This window comes from Gymnoscopelus microlampas, assembly GCF_963454915.1.
Source record: "Gymnoscopelus microlampas genome assembly, chromosome: 4".
NCBI classification, from domain to species: Eukaryota; Metazoa; Chordata; class Actinopteri; order Myctophiformes; family Myctophidae; genus Gymnoscopelus; species Gymnoscopelus microlampas.
In genome coordinates this window covers 51,697,339-51,715,055 of record NC_139941.1, presented here as the reverse complement: position 1 = coordinate 51,715,055, position 17,717 = coordinate 51,697,339, and the positions used below count along the sequence as shown (strand labels likewise).

General features: G+C 42.5%; 1 protein-coding gene across 1 annotated transcript in view; it reads left to right on the top strand.

Annotated features, from left to right (window-relative positions):
* trpm3 (transient receptor potential cation channel, subfamily M, member 3) overlaps positions 1–17,717 on the top strand; it is a gene marked incomplete at both ends in the record, with an annotated part of 352,723 nt that overhangs the window by 216,127 nt on the left and 118,879 nt on the right. Inside the window, one exon of the mRNA XM_084055549.1 lies at positions 15,909–16,083. Within this exon, the coding sequence (XP_083911675.1) occupies positions 15,909–16,083 (175 nt within the window). The remainder of the gene's footprint in view (positions 1–15,908; positions 16,084–17,717) is intronic.

The following is a 17,717-nucleotide window of genomic DNA, read 5'->3' as shown; positions in this document are numbered from 1 at the left end:
TTTGCAAGAGGGCACCCACGGAGTTGGTAGTGCCCTCTGCTGGGGTATTCATTTATTTAGATAATTTGCTTTGGCGTCGGGGGTCAGGCCAAAGAGACTCTTGTCAAGGGGGCGTCTCAGACACCACTGGAGCGCCCCCTGCTGGAGTATTCAGTATTTTTTTGGGGAAAAAAAAAATATATATATATGTATATATATGCAATAACATGCACGTCAGGCTGCTGGTAATTCAGTGGTTGAATTTGAACAAGAAGTGTTTTCAGTTCACTATAGAAGTCAATAATTGATTGTGGTTAGACTGGTTTGTGTTTTTTTTTGTTTTAATATTGCATGGTTCTGGTGGGGCTCAGCCCCACATGGTAAGCTTTGAATATGTTTTGTTAGTTGAGGAAAGACCAGGAGGGGTCTATGCAGTCTCTCATTTGGGGAGGGGCCGGCAAAGGGGTTTTTGCGATGTTTCGTGTTTTGTGGTTGTTTTGTTGTTTTCCTTATGTTTATCGTTCATATCTTTAATGAAGCATTGTTCTTGCTGAGAGTTACTGTCCTCTAAGGGGTCCTGTGCTTGAGTTGTCTTTGCCCAGGAGGTAATTTTATTATGCTCTTTACCAAGCTATGGCTGTACCTAATCCTATCAAAATTGGGGGGGCAATTACAAAATGTACGACTTGGAACGCCAGAGGGATTAACCATCCAGTGAAACGCAGTTAAATATCTGCACATCTATCAAAGTTGCAAACGGTTATAGCCCTTTTTGACTGAAACACATTTGCTTAATAAGAATCATAATATGCTGAAGAGGGGTGGCTTCGCTCAGGTCTTCCATTCCAAATTCAATGCCAAGTTCCGCGGTACAGCCATTCTAATGAAGAGTTTGTTGATTTTATCAACTCCCAAATAGGCTTTTTTTGGAAACAAATAAAAATCCGGATCCCGGCTGGGGACACTTTAGGTATAGGACGGTGAATTAATAATTTGACAACTCTTATATGGCAAGTGACAATCTGTATGAGAACGACGTGTTTTTATTTTTATCTTTATTTATTTGTAAATTTATTTTGAGTTTATTTTTGCATTAATGTCTGTTTACTTAAGGTATTGTTAATGTATGGTTTATGTTCCGTCCTGTGATGTATGTATGTATGTATGTATTTACTGTTGGTGTAAAAAATCAATAAAAACAATTTAATAATAATAAAAGTAGCAGATCTACAAGCTCTAAACGCGCCGCATTTCTAGCTTGTAGATCTGTTACTTTTGAAGCTTTTGGGTGACTCTGCAGGAGCATTAATTTACGGGAAGAAAAACGTTAGAATATGCAGGGACGTGCACAGATAGACTCTAGGTGGTGCTAGAGCACCTGCCCTTTGCCCTCTTGACCATGAAGTGCCCTTTTGAAAAAAAGAAAAAAAATGTTTTTTTTTCTTTTCTTCAGTTTACAGCAGGGGTCTTCTACAGGGGGTCCGGGACCCCTAGGGGGTCCTCAGAGTTACTACAGGGGGTCCGCCAAATCTTTATGTGATATGATTTGTCTTTTTATCCCTTTTCTGAGGAGAACTTTAGCCAAAAATAGCAGATCTACAAGCCCACAACGCCTCGCGCTGCGAGGCGTTGTGGGCTTGTAGATCTGCTATTTTTGGCAAAGAGGTGTAGGGAAAAAAGAGCTGACCAAGTAAACAAAAAAAAGTATAATTTACTTGAGCACATGCCCCTCAAAATGTCTGTGCACGCCACTGAGAATATGGAGATAAGAAGAGTGCAGAGCAGAGAGTGGGAGAGGCAGGGGAGAGACCCAAGAGGTTTCTACCCGACAACATCACAGCTGTCACAAACCTTCTCTGCATCCATTCCTGCTGCCTGGATCTCAGCCTCTGAGCCACGTAGGCTACTCTCACGCTGGTCACTTCTGCTTTGTTTTATCTGTCCATTCTGTCCCAATATATCTTCATCCATTAAGTCCGGGAACGCAACAATTGTGAGCTTGTCGAAGAGATTTGGTGTAGATTAAAAATAAAAAAAAACAGTCCAAGTACAGTGACAACTCGGGTCCGGTTTACTAAGTCTAGAGGGTTTAAAGTGTATAAGTCATCGTCCCCAAAATGCTCATTCATAATGGTTCCTTTCCTAGAAATTCAGTGGAGTCCAAAGTACAATATTTGTCTTTGAAATGTAGTCCAGCTGAGTGAGAGGAGCAGAGAAGTGCGGGTGGAAAGTGTCACTGACCAGCACTTTTTTTTATCTTCATCCATCCATCCATCATCCATCCAGGCAGGAAGGAAGGAATGTATGCAACACGTTTAAATGGCTCTCATGACCCCTGTGTGCCCACGTGCGTGTTCGTGTAATGTGGGATTGCGGGTGTGAAAGTGTGTGCACACAGGCGAGCACACATACTGTACACACAGTACGTGTGGTTGCATGTGGCTTTATAGCACGTGAGAACTTCACACGTGTCATATGAGAGTCACTGCAGACACTGTGCTACTGTGCTACGCTATACTGCAGAGAGGGAATGCTGGCCATAATGAATGCTGTCCAATGATGATTCCAGGCAGGATTTTAAACAAATTCAAAGACAGTTGGGGCGGCAGTGGCTCAGGGGTAGAGTGGCCGGTAGACCGACCGGATCCCGGGTTCCCCCAGAGTTAGTGTGGAAGTGTCCTTGAGCAAGACGCTGAACCCCTAATTACTCCCGATGAGCAGGTTGGTGCCTTGCATGGTTTCCTCCTCCATCGGTGTGTGAATGTGTGTGTGAATGGGTGAATGTAATGCACAATCTATGTAAAGCGCTTTGGATAAAAGTGCTATATAAATGCACCATTTACAGTTAGCGGTTAGCGGTTGTGAGCGGTTGTAGTGGTTGTTAGTGGTAAGCGGTTGTGAAAAGGATTTTAGCGGGTGGGCGGCAACCATTCTGTCCATCAGTGAAATCATTCAACCAATTTAACCCTATATCATTGCTATCCCGGGGGGTCCACCAAAAATAGCCGATCTACAAGCTCACAACACTCAAGACGTGTTGTGTATTTTCAGTTGTTCCTCTACTTATGTGCAAAAGTGTTGCACAAAAGTAGAGGAACAACTGAAAATACACAACACGTGTATTTTTTTTTTCATAAATGAATGCATTCATTTATGGAAAAAAAAAAGTTTAAACATGGAGATACAAGGTTTCTAGGCCCAACAATGATGATAAAACCGGTGTAATAGTCCTGCTGCTGTCGAGTCAGTGATGAGCTTTGGCTTAGCAAGACTCCCTAGGGTGGGATCCTGAAGACCCTTCAACAAAGCATGTTCAATTCAAATGGCTCTGCAAACACTTCCAGGCCGAGGGAGGGAGCACTCACTGGTGGAAAAAGTACTCAAATGTTTTACTTAAGTAAAAGTATCAATACTGCAATGTAGAATTACTCTGTTACAAGGAAAAGTCCGGAATATAAAATTTACTTGAGTAAAAGTACAAAAGTATTGGCATCAAAATGGACTTAAAGTACCAAAAGTAAAAGTACTAAAATGTTTGTAAATAGCAGATCTACAGTACAAGATCACAACGCGTCGCAACGTGTTGTGAGCTTGTAGATCGGCTATTTTCAAATAGCCTTTGTAGAAAGTGGTTAATGTGTGTTTTATAATATAGTAATTTATATCTGCAAAGTAACTAGTAACTAAAGTTTTCAAATAATTGTAGTGGATTAAAAGTACAATATTTGCCTCTGAGATGTAGTGGAGTAGAAGTAAAAGTATAGACAATTGGAAATACTCCAGTAAAGTTAAACGTACCTCAAAATTGTACTTAAGAACAGTACTTGAGTACATGTACTTAGTTACTTTACACCACTGCCTTCAACAAAGCATGTTCAAATCAAATGGCTCTGCAAACACTTCCAGGCCGAGGGAGGGAGGGATGAAGCACTGCAGTAAAGTGCTGCGCGTCGTCTTTTGTTCCCTCTCTAGATAGGAGTTTCAAAGGGATTTACATTGAAGGGAATGGTCTGTGTCGCCCTGTTTTAATCTGAACACGCTTGTAACGGTGTCACGGTCAACTGAACAGCACAGGGTCGATCGCTGGGCGTGACTTTTAACCAGGAAAAGAGGTTTTCTACAGGGACATTATAAGGGGAATGGAAGCCTCATTGATTTGTACTGCAGCCACGTGCGTGTGTGCGCGTATGTCTGGCATGTGTGTGCAGTGTGTGTGTGTGTGTGTGTGTGTGTGTGTGTGTGTGTGTGTGTGTGTGTGTGTGTGTGTGTGTGTGTGTGGAAGCATTTCGTTGGTGTCGGGGCAGAAACCTCTTATCTCCATTCTAACTTCTGGTGTTTTTTTTTTCTCTTAAATTAACCCCCTACTTGATCATACTACAGCGTCACACAAAAGCATCAAAAGCAGCAGATCTACAAGCTCGAAACGCGGCGCGAAGCGACGCGTTTCGAGCTTGTAGATCTGCTGCTTTTGAATCCTGAAAAATAACAGTTTTCAGGATGAGGTTTCCACCCGACTGAGACGATTTAAGAGTGCATTTACCCTCCACTGGATGTGTGTGTCTGCACTCCTGTGTGTGTGTGTGTGTGTGTGTGTGTGTGTGTGTGTGTGTGTGTGTGTGTGTGTGTGTGTGTGTGTGTGTGTGTGTGTGTGTGTGTGTGTGTGTGTGTGTGTGTGAGAGAGACAGTGAGAGATTGTACGATCAATTCCTTATTGATTCTTCAGTCAGTGTAAAAGACAACTTGATTATAATGTGCAACAGTACTGTAGGTCTACGCCTCGAGAATATCTTTACTCATTGAGTAAAATAAACACTTTTTTGGGGGAATTTTCAATCGGTTTTGTTTATTTTTGCATAAAGCGACAGGGTCTGCTGCCAAATCCTCATCAGAAACATGGATGGAATCCAACTTAACCACTTGAACCCTATAGCGCAGTGGTTCTAAAACATTTTTGATGTATAAAAGATATTCTTTTCAAAAAATAAATCTTTTGAAGACCCATGTCATGCAGTAGTACATCGATGGTGTGTTGGGATCAAAATACATTATTTTAAATGACAAATAAGAATGGATCAGTGTCAGGAGTACCTGATGTATTATTTTACACTGAGGCAATTGTCACTGCGAGATGAGGAATAGGACCCAAATGCAGACAAACTGCGGAACTCAAAAAGTTTATTAAACAAGCAAAACACTAGCAAAAATCCAGATACAGGAACAAGAACCAGGCTAAAAAGACTTGAGGCTTTAAAGCCATGCAAACTCACAGTGACTTTGAACGACGCACTTGAAAGCAGCTGAAAACACAGAGGAGTATAGACAAGGGTCAAACAGGTGAACTCAAAGTAAACTCAGCACAGGATAGGCTAACAGGCAAACGAGCAAACAGAACACAGGTGACTATGGTTACAATAAATACAGGGAGGTGAGACAAGGCAGGTAACAGCAAACAAGGCAGAGAGGAAGGCACAGAACATCAAAGCAACACACTACACAGATCTAGAAGACCAAAACAGGCCGTGAATACATAAGTAAAAGCCCAAAAACGAATAAACACAGACAAAATCCAAGGGCTTAGGAGCAGACAGCAATGCCTTATTGGTAACACAGTCAATACACTAGCAACACCTAAAGGCGGTTGGAATAATGTATTTGAAGTTTATTCTAAGGTGATAGAAAGGGGAGTGATGGCCACAGGGTTAAGGTGTTCCACAACACTGAGCTAGACGTGTGTATACCGTAACTCTATTAGGAATGGCATAAAAACAGAGTCTAGCAGCTGTTTAATAGAGGTTTTATCTGTGGAACTCGCTGTTGCTGCAGGGTGAACCAGGCAGGTAGGTTATGCTCCAGGTTAGGAAGCAGGCACTCAATGCAGCTGGAAACATCCACTGGTGGAAAAAACACTCACATTGCTTACTTAAGTAAAAGTTTCAATTCCACATTATGGAAATACTCTGTTACAAGTAAAAGTCTGGTATTCAAAATTTACTTGAGTAAAAGTACAAAAGTATTGCCATCAAAATGTACTTAAATTACCAAAAGTAAAAGTACTAATTATGCAGAATGTCCCATTTCAAGTTTTCAAATGGATACAAATCTTTTGACAATAGCTAATCTACAAGCTCACAATGCGTCGCGATGTGATATTTTCAATTGGCCGAAATGTATACAGGGCTGAAGTGGTTACTGTATGTTTTGTAATAATAATCAAAATCTACAAAGTAACTACCGGTAGTAACTAATAATTGTAGTGGAGTAAAAGTACAATATTTGCCTCTGAGATGTAGTGGAGTAGAAGTAAAAGTATTGGTCAATACTCAAGTAAAGTACAAATACCTCAAACTTCTACTTAAGTACAGTACTTGAGTACATGTACTTAGATATTTTCCACCACTGGAACAGACTGAGCGTATATATAAGAACGGGGTACTTAGCAGTGTGTGTGAACTGAAACTGCAACAAGATGGACTCCAGCTCTTCAGGGCTGACATCTCCCCAGTCAGCTTAGGGTCGATCCTCTTCTAGGGCTTTGTGCTCCACAAAACTCCCATTTCAAAGTGCTCGTTTGTGATGGTATAGCATCCTGCTGCCCTAGAGAGGCTGTTCAACCTGCTCTGTGTTAGTGTTCCAACAAACCCCAACAATGCTTGTTTCAACAGATACGATGGGACAGCTCAGACAGATCCACAAGACTAATACCCAGCCAGTGAAATACTACTCTTTTTTTAAAACTCTTTCTCTCTCTCTCTCTCTCTCTCTCTCTCTCTCTCTCTCTCTCTCTGTGTGTGTTTGTGTGTGTGGCATCTCTCTCTCCCTCTCTCTCTGGGTACATCTACACCTGAGCGCAAGGCAGCGTGCCGGAAGTCGGAAGTCCCATCCACTCCCATGTTAAGTTAAAAAACGTTTTTTCCTATAACATGGGAGTGGACGGGACTTCCGACTTCCGGGCGTACATTTGCACGCTAGCATACGCTCATGTGTGGATGTACCCACACTCTCTCTCTCTTTCTTTCTCTCTCTCCCCTCTTTGTCTGTCTGTCTGTCTCTCTCCCTCATTCTTGTTTCTCTGTTCTCTTTCTTTGTATCTCTCTATCTGTCTGTCTGTCTGTCTGTCTGTCTGTCTGTCTGTCTCTCTCTCTCTCGCCCCCCTCTCTGTCTGTCTGTCTGTCTGTCTGTCTGTCTGTCTGTCTGTCTGTCTCTCTCTCTCTCTCTCTGTCTAGCGACTGAAGGATAATCACATAACGAAGCATAACATGAGGGTATTGTCATATGTCTTTGCCGCTATAGCGAAGACAAGGTTAGGCCGTTAAATTCTCTCCTACAGTCAGAGCTAATGTGTGTGTGTGTGTGTGTGTGTGTGTGTGTGTGTGTGTGTGTGTGTGTGTGTGTGTGTGTGTGTGTGTGTGTGTGTGTGTGTGTGTGTGTGTGTGTGTGTGTGTGTGTGTGTGTGTGTGTGTGCGCGCGCTGCCGGCAGAAATATATTCTTCTCCAAAACCAATTAGGCCAGAGACACAGCTGTGTGCTCTCCTGTCTGTCTGCCTGTTGGCTGTCTGTCTGCCTCCTGTCTGTCTGCCTGTTGGCTGGGCTTCATCTCAACACTGGTCTGGTTTACATACTCCGGCCTCCTGGGTTTAGCCGGCTGTCACCATCAGTACAGCAATGCACACATCATTGTTGTCGTCTGGAAACCTATATATGTACAAAACCCTTCCTTTCTATTATTCACAAAAAATAGCCGATCTACAAGCTTGAAGCTTGTTATTCATTACTGGAGTATTTCCATTTTTCTGTACTTTTACTTCTACTCCACTACATCTCAGAGGCAAATATTGTACTTTTACTCCACTACAATTATTTGAAAACTTTAGTTACTAGTTACTTTGTAGATTTATTTCAGCCCTATTTAAACGTTGGCTATTTGAAAATATCAGATCTAGAAGTACATTTTGATACCAATACTTTTACTCAAGGACATTTTTAATTCCGGACTTTTACTTTCTACAGTGCAGTATCGATACTTTTACTTAAGTAAAACGTGAGTATACTTCTTCCACCAGAGGAGATACTGTGTTAGTCTTTTGGTCTTCAGGCCTCTGAGCCACTCTGCAACTCTTCTAGGATGATTGGTCAGACACTCAGTGTGCTGATTTATGTTGTTTCATATCCACAGTCTTTCAGCAGTAAGGTTGGCTGAGGATAAGGATATAAACCCGCTCTGAGTCAACTACAAACACATCCTGCTGGCCATTCATTAATGGAGACAGATTAGCCTGGTTCCAGACGAATCTGCCTTTGCAAAATTGCATGCACTTTAGCCCTCGGCAGATTAGGTCTGGCCCCCCTCCATAGAGATTTCAATTCTCTCCCTCCGCAGTTGTGCGGAGCCAACCAGGGGCCAGTATCCAAATGTGGGCGGGCTTATCACCTTATTTGGAGCAATGACGTACAAGGAAGCACTGCTCTGATTGGTTCGTTCAAGGAAGCACTGCTCTGATTGGTTTAGGTCTAACCAATAGAGTCCGATTGGATCTTTTTGTAACCGCCCCTTGGAAGAAAATCTACCGTTGATAGGGACCAGACTAATATCCACGCAGTGTGTCGTGTGATATTGTCTGGCTACGCGAGGCTAGAGACAGATAGGACACGCACACCACAGACATAGTGACATCTCTGAGACATATCATGTCAAAGCACTTTAGGGGTTGATGGAAACAAACAGCGAAGATCCGTGGTAGAAAACCCACTGGTACATGATGTTTCAGTGGCTCAGCAAGCCACTGTGTTGCCGGGCGGAGTACTGGGGTCAAGCGTTCCAAACTAAGAGCTAGAGCTGGGCAATTAACCGAAAATGAATCTAAACCGATATTGGTAATGTAAGTTCATCTATTAATCGAGAAGCAGTTTGTTTATAATAATAAAAAAAAGTCTTGCATATAATATCAACGAATCAACACAAAAAAGTTCAACAGAATGGCTAAATCGATTAGCGATTAACCACTTAATCCTGTATTATACTTAGTTGTACAATGGTGGCGTTCAACAATTGTGAAAATAGCCGATCTACAACCTCAAACGCATCACATTGCGTCACGTTGTGAGCTGGTAGGATCGGCTATTTTTTCTTTAAAATTGTTCATTAACTGTAATTGAGGCAAAAGTTTGAAATAATCTAAGTCTAATCGTCCAGCCCTACTAAGAGCTATAGTGTAAAATACTTTTGTCCTCTGAAAACGTTGTCTGGTTGCTAAAGGCAGCTGAAAAGAAGTGTAGCAGCCACTCTAGTAAAACGAGAGAGAACATGCTGTCTACCGTAGCGCACAGAGGACCTGGACAGGTTTAGAATGTGTGACAGTGACAACTATTAAGCTGTGCAATTAGGAGGAAACACAAATGACAGAGACACACAGTCAGATGAGGTGAGTGTGTAGATTTTGGCAGTAAAGATGGATGGACGGCAGTGAGCTGTTGAGAATAATCCCACCTGGTAATTATTTGTAATTACCTCTAATAGTGTGTGATCCCACTTCTGGTGGGAGAAGAACCACGGGCGCCCCGAATACATTTAAACTATGATTTTCCGATACTGAAGTAAAGTAAAAGTACCTCAAAATGTTGTTTGTTTGTCAGTCTCATACCTGCCCTGATGAACAACAGTTCTGGACATGTTGGCTTTTAAAACTTAGATTTTACGCTCTCCTCCGTTTTTTGTTTTTTTTTGTGCTCGGATCTTTCCTCTTTTTCTACCTCAAAATGTTACTGACAAGGACTGTAGTAGTTGAGCTTAACTCATTTAGTGCCTATGACGTCTGAGACGTCACGTTTTTCATAAGCCCAGAGTGCCAATGACGTCTGAGATGTCATGAATAAAAATTAAAAAACATTTTTTTTTTTTTTTTTTGAAAAAAAATGTTCAGAACCCAAGATATCATGGTTTGAAGATTTGCTGCTCCATTCACTTCTTGTTTAACATCTTACTGAAAAAAGCTGTATCTCGCTTCCTAAGCACTTTTTTTTTTACAATGTATTTTTGGCTCTGGCACAGGGGTGATATAGCCAGAAATATTTTTGGCACTGAATGAGTTAATGTACTTACTCAGTATTAAGGTTTTGGCAGTGAAGTGCAACCCTCCCTCTGCAGGCAAGATGTGTGCTGAGAATACCTTCTGCTAATTATTTGTAATTGCCTCAAATAGTTTGTGATTAGCAGGCAATAGCTGTGACACGCACGCACGCACGCACACACAGGTACACAATGCATGCACACACATGCACGGGGGGGTAACCACAAAATGAAATAATTATCTGTTCAGGACTGATTAACTGATTGACTCATATAAATAATATACATTATGATAAAATATTATATATAATTGTAAATCATACAATAATGCCACTTCCAACAAACATGCACGCACACACGTGCGCACACACACACACAAACACACACACACACACACACACATACACACACACACACACACACACACACACACACACACACACACACACACACACACACACACACACACACACACAGACCGTTTCCAAATCCGCTGATTGTTTCTCTGTAGAGCGGATATACTGTACAAACGAGGTACACAGACAGGAGTAGATTAAAAATAAATAGACAAGAGTCCGACCTTATCCACCAGCACTTTGTCTGACTGAGTGAACATAATGTATTCCATCAGTATCACCTGTGAATAATGCATGAATATATACATCTATCGGCTATGAATGGATATTTGTACTACAGACAGTGAATGGCAGAACGACAGAATGTCAGCCGGGCTTCAACAATAGATATCTGGATAATACATGGTACAGTACAGTAGCACTCTGAAGGCACAGAGGTAAATAATGAGGGAAGCCGGGCGAGGAGGAGGGTGATGATAGTCACTACATGTACTCCTACAGGCTGGGGGGGCGGTTCTAGTGTACTACATCCCAGTATAGTCCATGTGCAAATGAGCCAGCAGAGTCAAGAAGGAGATAATCCCAGAACAGAACAGAACAGGCTTTGTGTGTGGAGCCTGATTGTCTGTATACTGGCACACCGGACCGTCCAAGTCGATCTGTTAATTCCGTCGACTAAAACTATGACGGAAAAATGTTTGTCAACTACATTTTTTGATTATTACAAAAGATACATTAACCACTTCAGCCCTATATACATTTACATTTCGGCCATTTGAAAATAGCCGATCTACAAGCTCACAATGCGTCGCGACGCGACGCATTGTGAGCTTTTAGATCTGCTATTTTCAAATGATTGTATTAGGGCCGGGACTTCATCGCGTTAATTTAGATTAATTCATTACAGAAAAAATATTGCGTTAAAAACATTTACGCATTTTAATCACGCCTATTTTTGTACCGCGGACGGATCATACCGGCCCACCAACCAACGTGCATGGTTCTGCAGACAGTGTTGTCAGATGTACGATAATTATCGTATTTGTACCATAATTTTACCCTCTCTACGATGTACGATCAGTAATTCCAAAAATGCCCAAATGTTCGATAATTTCGCCATATCACAAAACGACTAAAACTAGCTCGGAAAAATGTTTGTTGACTACATTTTTTCACTGACGAAAGCTAAATAGAATCATGATGACTAAAACTATGACTAAAATATTTTGACAATTTTGTCAACAACTAAAAACTAGGAACTAATGTAGAACTAAGACAAGTCATTTTATGCTTGGTTGTGTGCGGGTGTCACGCTCCGAAAATACAAGCCGCGTTGTGAGCTTGTAGATCGGCTATTTTCAGTTGCCGGTCGGTAGGGGGTACATACATCCCAGTATATTCCATGTGCAAATGAGCCAGAATCAAGCAGGAGTCAGTAATCCCTGCAGAACAGAACAGGCTTGTTTATGGAGCCTGATGGCTCTACTGGCACACAGGCCTGTCCAAGTCCCTCTGTTTGGTGCCAGGGGACAACGAGCCTCTTGGCTGAATGTTTGCTCCTCATTCCTCACCATGCAGCTCATGGTAGGGAGGGAATGAGAGACGGCTTCATCAGGATAGCATCCGTCCAGCTTCCTCCTCCCCTCTGCAAGACACGACTAGAAACCCACGAGGCAGATCGAGACAAATGTTTCCAACAAGACAGGATAGGATGTCTGTTTAACTTTAGATGGATGCTGTTCACCTTGGTGTAGGATCTGTTGGTAATGAGACGGTTGTCTTTGTTTGCTGCTTTCAAGTAGAACAGCTATTGTAATTTGCTGTGTTTAAGGCTTGTGCTGTGCTGTCCACTGCAAGGGTACAATGCAGGACATAGTATTTGAACACACGCACACAGGTACGCACGCTGTCGCACGCACGCACGCAGGCACGCACACACGCACGCACGCACGCACCAAACGAACACTCCCACACAGATATCGGGACCACAGGACATAGGCCGGTGGGTGTGGGTTTTCTTTGGCTGCATGTGTTCTTTTTGTTAAGATGCTTCCCCCCAAAAAATAATTGGAAGGTGGTGTGATGAATCAGGTGACATTTGTACGCGTCCCATTGTCAGTCCCACCCACACACACATCTGGATCTACACTGTCAGTCACACCCACGCTCACATCTGGATCTACATGTCTGGTATTAATGAGGGCTGAACACCTACATTCTGTTCTCTCTTTTTTGTTTTGTTTCTGATTCTCCATGTCCCTCCCTGAGCGCTCCTTTTGCCCCCAAACTCAAACGTTACTTATAAAGCACAGTGGCTCTCAAACATTTTCTTGTCAAGGAATGCCCAAATTGGTAGGTATTTCACCGCGGACTGTCAGTCTGAACAGATTCTGTTCCGCGGACTCCCGTAAGAGAAGATTTGTGTTTGTTAAACATTTTCAAAATAAAAAAAATAGCAGATCTACTGTGGGCTTGCAGATCGGCTGTTTTCGAACAGCTGAAGTGTAAAATAGGTTTAAAGTGGTTAAACTGACTGACACATCTTGCTGGGGAACCCCTGGAAACCCCCTGGAGGTCCCCGGACCCCACTTTGAGAACCTCTCCCCCCAACTCTCTCTCCCTCTGTCCCTCTCCTGTCCTTTGTGCTCTTATTAGCGGTTTAATCCAAAACAAATGTTGCTGTCGGGCAGAAACCTTGTAACTCCATTTGTCCACTTTTTTGGGGGGTAAATCAACACCCTGCTCCATCATTCAAGAGTGTCCCACAGAAGTTGTGAAAATAGCTGATGTATAAGCGTGTCTATTTTCACTATTTTCAGTTTATTCTTTGCAAATAAGAGTCTTTGTAAAGAAAATCGTTCAGATGCAGGTGCGTTGGACAGTGACAAATGAATCAATCATGAACAAACATCCCACACTCAGTTTTATTCAAATTGACAGACGTTTGGGTCCCTCTAGATCTTCATCAAGACACTCGTGATGAAGGTCCAGAGGGACTGAAACACCTGCCAATTTGAATACCAATAAAACTGATGCTGCTGAGTGCTGAGCAAGAGAGGAGCAGGATTCTTGCACAAATAATAATAAAAAGGAAAGGTTTTTGTCTGTTCCAGTGTATACATATACAGTACGCATGGAATGAACTGTCATTTATTCTAGTCCTGTATAGAATAGGTCTTGATGTTCCTCCCAGCAGTATTATGTGACAGAATCACGTACCGTATGTCCCTCCAACATTCACTGTTTCTGCTCAAACCATTTTCCCACAGCCCAGTTTGTGCTCCATTCAAAGTTTCCTGAAGGAGTGTGGCACAGTGTCTGTCTGTCTGTCTGCCTGTCTGTCTACCTGCGAGTCTGTCTCCTCTCCTCAGTGCTAAATGAAAAGATCTCCTCAATAATAAACGTCATGATGTATTCATTCATGAAGCCAACGTGTGACTCATACTGACCTTCAGACTGCTTGTCTCTCTCTCTCTCTCTCTCTCTCTCTCTCTCTCTCTCTCTCTCCCCCTCCCTCCCGCTTTTTTGGCAAACATACATGGAACAAAACAGTCAAAACTAGAAATGCATAATTAAAAGCAAATAAAGAAATGTGTTAACAGAGCTGTGTTACATTGAGGTAAGACACGTAGGTAAGGTTAGCTTGGGAGAAACCTTGGCATTAATATTTCAAAGTTTTTTATTTTCTTGGTCCAGTACAACATTGGTTCTAGTATCACCGTAGATGTACTCACCAACACTTTTATATTTTGTACATCTGAATTGTATTCCTGTAGGTGTAGGATCATTAGCTTTCATTTATGTTGCTTAGTCTGAATCACCTTTGGAGATATTTTAGGTCCCCAGCTAAATGTGTTAATACAGCGTCACAATCATTTTAACCACTCAATCCATTTATACATTGGCTATTCAAAAATAGTAGATATTCAAGCTCACAGTGTGTCACTTTGTGCCGCACTGTGTGTGTGTGTGTGTGTGTGTGTGTGTGTGTGTGTGTGTGTGTGTATGTATATATATATCTAACTATATAAATGGCGACCGACTTCCGCACCCTCGGTGCGGACACCCCACAGCTCTGTTATCGAATAAACAACGCACCGCACCGAATAAACAACGCACAGCGCGGCCGCCACGGCGGCCGCGCTGAATTTACGCGTCGCGTAGGGGACATCTCATTGCTCACTACACCTTTTCCACCGCGCAACATAATTAATTCTACTCACCAAATGTCGGACAAAACGGAAGGGGAGGCAGCTTCGTACCGTTTACCGTGCGCACGACCTAATCACCACAACAGCAGGCAGCCGATGCGGGGGTTTTTTCCTTTTTTTTCCCAAAAATTTTTTTGGTCACCATTTTCTCCAGGAACCATTTCTGGTGTAACGCCACCGCCAGCATGCGCTGGGGTGATGTCATCATTATGCAACACTCCACAGGGGGTCCGTCGACCAGCAGGGGGTCCGCGGGGGTCCCCCTCAAACATCAAAAATATATTTTTTTCAATTTTTTATTTTTTTTTAAAAACTTTTCCACAGTTTTACTCCAGCAATTTCAGTACCCCAATATACACGCGGCCACGCTGGGCCCCGTGCGCGGCTGGGGTTGAGGGGGGCGTAGCCCCCCGAAACTCTAGTATATATATATATATATATATATATATATATATATATATATATATATATATATACACATATACATATATGGATAGGTCCAGTGCAATGACATTTATGGTTGTTTTATTTTGAAGTTTCAGTCTAAAACGGCCTCGCAGCCAATCAGAAGGTTCCATCCCTTCAGGCTATGGCAAGGTAGAACCTCACTAACATGGTGGGCAGTGTTATTGTTTGTAGCCTGCAGGAGCAGGCTGGTCAAGGGAGAGAGACGAGGCCACTGTGCAGAATGTTTGTTACCAAGTTATGGGAACAAACAAACTAACCTAACATGTTTTCAGAAACATATTTTAGTGTGCTGAATAAGTTTACAATGAGTAATACACCGTCTGGATGTCATCTTGAATGAGGTTAAAACAGTGTAGTTCTGTGATTAAAATCAACTGTGTTTGGAGAAACTTGCAGCTATGGGAATCAAACAGGTGAACTAAATCAAGATTCATTTATATTTATGAAAGTGTATCTATGTCATCGCACAGCACGTTTTCATTCACAGGAAGTAATTAAGATTGGCTTTTTAGGGACTTTTGATATAAAAAATACAGTTTTTGACAATTGTTTTAGCATCTATTGTTAGGTATGCCCATATGATGACCACAGGTATGCTCTAAGATTGTGAAAAACTCATTTTTAATTTCACTATAGACCTTTAAACATCTTAAAAATGTTTGGAGGATTTTGAATAATCTTTTCAAAAGCATTTTTAGACACAAAACTGCTGCTGCAGTATAAAACCTGTGGTACTATTAACAGCAAATTTAAACTCTCTCTCTCTCTCTCTCTCTCTCTCTCTCTCTCTCTCTCTCTCTCTCTCTCTCTCTCTCTCTCTCTCTCTCTCAGGCATTGGTCAGGGTGTGCCGGTGGTGGCTCTGATCGTGGAGGGCGGTCCCAACGTGATCTCCATCGTGCTGGAGTACCTCAGGGACACGCCCCCGGTCCCCGTGGTGGTGTGTGACGGCAGCGGCAGGGCCTCCGACATCCTGGCCTTCGGACACAAGTACTCTGAGGAGGGAGGGTAAGACCATGAACTAACACTACAGCATATACAGTACACTATAGTACTGTGAGGAGGGAGGGTAAGACCATGAACACACACTACATCATATACAGTACACTATAGTACTGTGAGGAGGGAGGGTAAGACCATGAACTAACACTACAGCATATACAGTACACTATAGTACTGTGAGGAGGGAGGGTAAGACCATGAACACACACTACATCATATACAGTACACTATAGTACTGTGAGGAGGGAGGGTAAGACCATGAACACACACTACATCATATACAGTACACTATAGTACTGTGAGGAGGGAGGGTAAGACCATGAACTAACACTACAGCATATACAGTACACTATAGTACTGTGAGGAGGGAGGGTAAGACCATGAACACACACTACAGCATATAGTACACTATAGTACTGTGAGGAGGGAGGGTAAGACCATGAACACACACTACAGCATATACAGTACACTATAGTACTGTGAGGAGGGAGGGTATGACCATGAACACACACTACAGCATATACAGTACACTATAGTACTGTGAGGAGGGAGGGTATGACCATGAACACACACTACAGCATATACAGTACACTATAGTACTGTGAGGAGGGAGGGTAAGACCATGAACACACACTACAGCATATACAGTACACTATAGTACTGTGAGGAGGGAGGGTATGACCATGAACACACACTACAGCATATACAGTACACTATAGTACTCTGAGGAGGGAGGGTAAGACCATGAACACACACTACAGCATATACAGTACACTATAGTACTCTGAGGAGGGAGGGTATGACCATGAACACACACTACAGCATATACAGTACACTATAGTACTCTGAGGAGGGAGGGTATGACCATGAACACACACTACAGCATATACAGTACACTATAGTACTGTGAGGAGGGAGGGTAAGACCATGAACTAACACTACAGCATATACAGTACACTATAGTACTGTGAGGAGGGAGGGTATGACCATGAACTAACACTACAGCATATACAGTACACTATAGTACTGTGAGGAGGGAGGGTAAGACCATGAACTAACACTACAGCATATACAGTACACTATAGTACTGTGAGGAGGGAGGGTAAGACCATGAACTAACACTACAGCATATACAGTACACTATAGTACTGTGAGGAGGGAGGGTAAGACCATGAACTAACACTACATCATATACAGTACACTATAGTACTGTGAGGAGGGAGGGTAAGACCATGAACACACACTACATCATATACAGTACACTATAGTACTGTGAGGAGGGAGGGTAAGACCATGAACTAACACTACAGCATATACAGTACACTATAGTACTGTGAGGAGGGAGGGTAAGACCATGAACACACACTACAGCATATAGTACACTATAGTACTGTGAGGAGGGAGGGTAAGACCATGAACACACACTACAGCATATACAGTACACTATAGTACTGTGAGGAGGGAGGGTATGACCATGAACACACACTACAGCATATACAGTACACTATAGTACTGTGAGGAGGGAGGGTATGACCATGAACACACACTACAGCATATACAGTACACTATAGTACTGTGAGGAGGGAGGGTAAGACCATGAACACACACTACAGCATATACAGTACACTATAGTACTGTGA